Consider the following 6,180-nt stretch of genomic DNA (forward strand, 5'->3'; position numbering starts at 1 on the left):
AGAGAGAGAGAGAGAGAGAGAGAGAGAGAGAGAGAGCAAGCACCCCATTGCTACATATACAGGTTGTCCCTAAAGTCATAGTGCAGTTTTAAGCTATTAAAGATTTTTGGTCTCCCTCTACATATTTAAAGCACATTCAAATAGAACAGTTTTCAAAAAGAGCTATATAGTGGTTTTTCCACAGGAGGACACAGGAGGAAGCAAACTGGGGCTCTTGAAGGAACATGGGGCCTGTTTTATTGAAAATGTTTTCATATTCTCAACAGAGACTCTGGTGATGTCGCGGCATTAAGAGGGTAAGTCTTCTCTTGAAGATTCCTTTCATTCTTTTGATTCCATTTTCCACATCTCTACTTTCCAGCCACTCAGTTGCTTTTCTTTTGTGATTCAGATCCCGAAAATTCAACATTCTGGGAACAAACACAAAAGTGATGAACATGGAGGAGTCTAACAACGGCAGCCTGTCTGCAGAGTTCAAGCACTTGGTATGCAGGAAACAAATTTACCCTCTCTTTCAGAGGTAGGACAAGAAGTGAACAATTGTGTGAGATGTGTTCTGTTTCTTCTTATAGACCCTGAGGGAGCAAAGATGTGGCAATGGGGGCCGGGCCAACTGTGATGTAAGTTGGTAGGGTGGGTGAGGGGGAGCTGACCTGGGAGGGCTTTACCAAGCAAAGAAAAAAAGAAAAGAAAGAAAAATTGTAAGCCAAAGGCCACTGTCAGAAATCGTTCTGGTGTGCCATGTCACTGGTTACAAGCCAGTCCCAGATCATTCTGGGAAGTTACTCTTTATCAGTCAGGGGACTTTCCAGCTTTCCCTTAGCTATTATATATAACCCCTAGAAACTTCCCATGTTGCCTGAGACTTAAAAGGTCTCATTAACTTGACAGTCTTATTTGCATCACATACCAGTTGATCGAGTATTTTTTTGGCCCATGTTTTACCTACCCAGGAAGGATAGTTATGGTAGGAAAGGGGGAGAAAAGGTGCCATATTGGAAATTTTCATGAGAACCTAATTATCTTTTCTTTTTTCTTTCTTCTTTATGCTTCCAATCATCCCTCAGCTTCAAGTAATTAGCTCATTAGTTCATCTCATTTTGCTGGAAAAAAGTTTTCCTGTCATAGACTGCAGTTTACAACCTTTTTGGATTATACTTTTAAGCTCCATTAGGACAAACATTATATCTTCTACATCTTTGTATTTTTCTGAGCATGTACTCGGGTCTGTTTTTTAGCCTCTTTGTATGACTGATTGGTTTGATTTCAGGACATTAATTTAGTTCAATTTAACAGACATTAATTACCTGCCATAGTCCCTGTCCTCATGCTGCTCACAGTCTGGTGGAGGTATATAAAACATATATTAATGACTGAAGTACAGAATAGACCATTAGTGTATAAGAGAAACAATCCAAGTGTCAGGTGAAGTCATGAAGGTTGAAAAATAATTTCTTAAGGTTAGGAGTGGGAGGTGGTCGTTGCAGGGAAACAATCAAGGAATGCTTTGTAGGAAAAGGTGTCACTTGGGTGTGTTCCTGAAGGTGGGGTGATATTTCAGCTGGAGAGATAGAGAATCAGGGGTGAAGAGGTCCAGGTTATTGAATCCCCTTCCCTCTTCTGCTGGTGTTGATTGATAACCCTGTTTTCTTTGATCTGTGAAGCTGGATCTCTGTCTCCTCTTTACAGGCCTCTCTGATAGTGACTGAAGAACTTCATCTCATCACTTTTGAGACAGAAGTCTACCATCAAGGCCTAAAGATCGACTTGGAGGTTAGCCCTGCAGGAGAAACTGGAAAGGGAAAGGGATGGGCATCTTTAGGATAAATTTAGAGTAGGCAGGTTTGTCTAGAGACGAGATAACCTGAATATTGGTTGCTGAGTAACTTCATTTTAAATATTCATTGTTTAGGGCTTCTTGTTCATCTCCCTGTGTCCTCACCTCCAACTCTCCTTACCCCCTTCCTTTGTGCCTTCTGCAGGTGGGGTCCTGAATTAGGCACGTTGAGGGAGACAGAGGTTTTCTCTGCTTTAAGTCAACTTAACATGAAATTTGAGATTTACAAATTGGATAAACTAGTGGGTAATGATTTGCTATACAAAAGGTCTCACCACAGGATTCCTTAAATGATTTTTTTCAAACTACTAACATATTTGAACAAATTTACTTTGTAGCAATTTGATTTATACATACAACTTTCAGGGACACTTCCATCATGTAAGATAAGGCTCTCTTTGGGAGCATTCTATCTAGTCAGGGGAAAGAAGCTTTGCTTGTATATATCCCCCCGTTTTACAGATTGGAAAATTGAAGCTCAAAGCAATTCAGTGACTTGGTCAGTCACCTTGGGAGTTAGTGGCAAAGCTGGCACTAGCACTGTGTTCTCCTGACTTCAGACATAGGGGGTCCTGTGCAAGGATGTAGACCTGCGTTCTAGAACAGTGCTTAAACTGGGGGTTGTGACTCCATATGGGGTTCAAGAAGCCCTGTGAGCATTTGGTTGAGAATTAATAATAAGTGTGGGTGCAGAATGGTGGTTTGAGAGGTTTGCAGATACACTGACAACTCCACTTCCCTTATTCCACAGACACACTCCTTACCGGTGGTGGTGATCTCTAACATCTGTCAGATGCCAAATGCCTGGGCTTCAATCCTTTGGTATAATCTGTTGACCAACAACCCCAAGGTTAGTGTGCAGCCACCAGGGAGCCATATGGCTTTTCGCTGTGATTAGGAGCAGCCTCCTATTCTTTTCTGTCTCTCTTTAACCCCAACCTTCTTGCCATTCACTGATGTTTGTGATATGTTCCTTGAGCAGAACGTTAACTTCTTTACCAAGCCTCCTATCGGGACATGGGATCAAGTTGCTGAGGTGCTAAGCTGGCAGTTTTCCTCCACCACGAAGCGTGGCTTGAGCATTGAGCAGTTGACCACACTTGCAGAGAAGCTTTTAGGTGAGCAGCCTGTCTTCTCTCTGCCTCCTTAGCAATGTGATATTCTCACAGAAAAAAATAAATTTATTGGTACAGTGTTACTCATCCAGAAAATCTGACTGCAGGTGTGTAAGAAAAGAAGTGGATGTCATCAAACTTATGCTCCATCGAGGTTAGGGGAGAGGAGGGAGTAACAGCTGCATTTGAAGGAGGCTTTTCTGTGGGCTTCAGAGCCAGAATTCTTCTCTCAGGATTCCTGTTCTTCCTCCCCATAGTCTTGTCCCTTCTAAAATGTTATGTTCCTACATTAGATGAGGACGGCAAAGTTGCAGGATCGCATAGCCAGTCCTTCTAAACTCTCTGGCTTCTTCTTTAAAGAATTCCAGTAGAGTTAGATGCTACACAGTATGTATCATAACCCAGTTTTTTCAAGCTTTGCAAAGAAGTAGAGAGGTCATAAATGGGATTAGTATGCATATGGGACAGTTTGCTTCATTCTATACCATAGCTGAAGACTGAGCCTGTCTAACTTTAGTCTGCCATCTTTCCAGTGTATACTATTGATTATAAGGAAGACCAAGTGAAAGAGTGTAACTGACTCAGTGCAGCTCATCCATAGTTTTGGAAAAACAGCTCAAAATATAGATCTTTCTAATGGTGGAACAGTAGTGGTATCAGTCCTTTCAAAAGCAACCTATTTGTAGGACACATACAACATAGACAAGTGTAGGTTATTCTTAGGAAATCAGACCTTGATACAAGGTTGAAAATCTCACCCCCTAATTCTTTCTCCTTTTAGGACCTGGTGTGAATTACTCAGGGTGCCAGATCACATGGGCCAAATTTTGCAAAGTAAGCATTCTAGTTATTGAGTCCCTGTTGACCTGTTTACATATGGGGATGGAAAGGAGGCGATATCCTTGGGAATTTGACAGTTTTCTGAGGGTAGAAATAGGTTCTCTCTTGGGACAGCAGGGTATGTCTTTGAGTGACTCTGCACTCAGATTTTGTGGGGTAGAAGGACATTTTACCTTAATCTAAGCAGAGAAAGGGAAGTTAGCTATAGATTCTCAGTACCTGCACTATATTCTCTTTGGGGGAATTTGGTGCTCTATGGAGTGAGGAGCTGTCATAGCCACTGCACATAACTAGATTTAACACATCCTTCTCTCCAGGAAAACATGGCTGGCAAAGGTTTCTCCTTCTGGGTTTGGTTGGACAACATTATTGACCTCGTGAAAAAGTACATTTTGGCATTGTGGAATGAAGGGTAAGTCAATACTCCTGGTTGGAGGAGGAAGAGAGAGCACATTAGTGGGAAAAAATAGCATATGTCATTCTGGTTTCTGAAAAAGCTACTTGACATGGTAGCATTGGAGTAATGAGAAGAATGAGTCTTAACCCTCCTTTTCCCTGTTTGGCCACAGGTACATAATGGGCTTCATTAGCAAGGAACGAGAGAGAGCCATCCTGAGCACGAAACCCCCTGGAACCTTCCTGTTGAGGTTCAGTGAGAGCAGCAAAGAGGGAGGCATCACCTTCACCTGGGTGGAGAAGGATATTAGTGGTGAGCAGTAACAAAGGCCCTCGTCACCAGGCCCCCTGCTGTGGATAGCCATCCACAGCCTGCCCCCTGGGGATTTCTTGTATTCCAGACGGTCTTTCCTCAGAGTTACAAAGGGACATTTAGGTGCTGTGTTTTTCTTTATTGTGACATCAACAATACTGCATTAAGGCAAGTCTCATGTGCCCAGTGCAGTCAGTTGAGAGGCAGGGGCTGGATTAAATGCCCCTACCTTCCTTCCAGTCTATGGATTCTCTCTGTTTATTTGTTTGCTTTTGCTCTTGTGAATTCCCTGAGATTCATTTCCCCCCTACCTTACTAAACTGACTGCTCAGTCTTTCAGGTTTTTGCTATAAAGTCTTTCCACCAGAGGGGGCTCTATGATCCCTTAATACTCATAAACTAACCTTCAAGGTTGTCCTTCCTGGCTCCACTCTCTTTGTTCCCTAAAGCTGCTGTTGATTTTCAGTACCAGACCATTGGGCATTGTGTTCAGGGTCTCAGGCCATACCTATGAGAGAATGTAACATCTCTTTTGTAAAGTGCTTTTCTATATAAATGTGAGATACTGATATTGATATTGTCATTTCATCCTTCAAGGGGGATTTTCCCCTTGGATCTCTAGGCCAATAGCCAATGGTCTTCCTTTTTCACATTCCACCCCAGGCAAGACCCAGATCCAGTCAGTGGAACCATACACAAAGCAGCAGCTGAACAATATGTCCTTTGCTGAGATCATCATGGGCTATAAAATCATGGATGCCACCAACATCCTGGTGTCTCCCCTTGTCTATCTCTACCCTGACATACCCAAGGAGGAGGCATTTGGAAAGTATTGCCGGCCAGAGAGCCAGGAGCATCCTGAAGCTGACCCAGGTAGTCGTTGATTTTCCCTGTACCAGGCATTGAATTCTGAGTCCCTTTGGAGAGGTGGAAAGGCACTGAGTCCCTAGAGGATAGAAAGGTAATGGGTAATGATTCGGTCTTTCTGTGGACATTCAGTGAGTCAGTGATGTTCACCGCTATCACCACCATGTACTAGAGCCTTTGTGGCAGGAATAGAGAAAGGAGGAAATGGGTCACTCATTCCAGGAATTCCTAGCTTAATGAGGGACTCAGGACAAACACACAACAAAACCTTAAAACTTAAGACAGTATTGAGAATGGAGCTGGCGGCAGCAGCTGGATGAATAGAAGGGTGCTTTGTGTTTCCTAAAGTTTTTTGAACTGTAGATGGCAACATCTTCTTACAGATGGTAAGAAGGGAAAGGTGCTGAAGCAGAGGGTGGACAGTAGTCCATTGGGGTTAATCACAGATTTCCTGGGCATGGTGAGCATTTCAGTAACACTGAATGAAGGAAATATAAGATCATAGGATCATAGATTTAGAGCTGGAAAAGACTAGAGAGGTCAGTGAGTCTGACACTTTTATTTTACAGAGGAAGAAACTGAAAATCAGAGCAGTTAGTTACTTGCCCAGGGTCATAGATAGTGGGTATCTCAGGTCAAATTTGATTTTTTTTTTCAATTTATTTTTAGTTTTCAATAGTCACTTCCATACACTTTTGAGTTTTAAAATTTTCTCCCCCTCCCCCCCCAGAAGGTGTGTAATCTGATATAGGCTCTACCTATACGTTCCTATTAAACATATTTGCACATTAGTCATGTAAGGAAGAATTAGC

At 42.5% G+C, this 6,180-nt stretch overlaps 1 protein-coding gene across 4 annotated transcripts in view; it reads left to right on the forward strand.

Annotated features, from left to right (window-relative positions):
- STAT3 (signal transducer and activator of transcription 3) overlaps positions 1-6,180 on the forward strand; it is a 61,118-nt gene that overhangs the window by 45,736 nt on the left and 9,202 nt on the right. For 2 of the 4 annotated variants that reach the window (XM_027870624.1, XM_027870626.1), the window contains exons 12-21: positions 267-296; positions 392-485; positions 573-620; positions 1,690-1,773; positions 2,589-2,687; positions 2,820-2,955; positions 3,734-3,786; positions 4,110-4,204; positions 4,362-4,501; positions 5,165-5,377. In XM_027870624.1, coding sequence (XP_027726425.1) covers positions 267-296; positions 392-485; positions 573-620; positions 1,690-1,773; positions 2,589-2,687; positions 2,820-2,955; positions 3,734-3,786; positions 4,110-4,204; positions 4,362-4,501; positions 5,165-5,377 — 992 coding nt within the window. The remainder of the gene's footprint in view (positions 1-266; positions 297-391; positions 486-572; positions 621-1,689; positions 1,774-2,588; positions 2,688-2,819; positions 2,956-3,733; positions 3,787-4,109; positions 4,205-4,361; positions 4,502-5,164; positions 5,378-6,180) is intronic. The other 2 variants (XM_027870625.1, XM_027870627.1) reach the window with 1 other exon arrangement.

This window comes from Vombatus ursinus, unplaced genomic scaffold (assembly GCF_900497805.2).
Source record: "Vombatus ursinus unplaced genomic scaffold, bare-nosed wombat genome assembly UNPS02014797.1, whole genome shotgun sequence".
NCBI lineage: Eukaryota > Metazoa > Chordata > Mammalia > Diprotodontia > Vombatidae > Vombatus > Vombatus ursinus.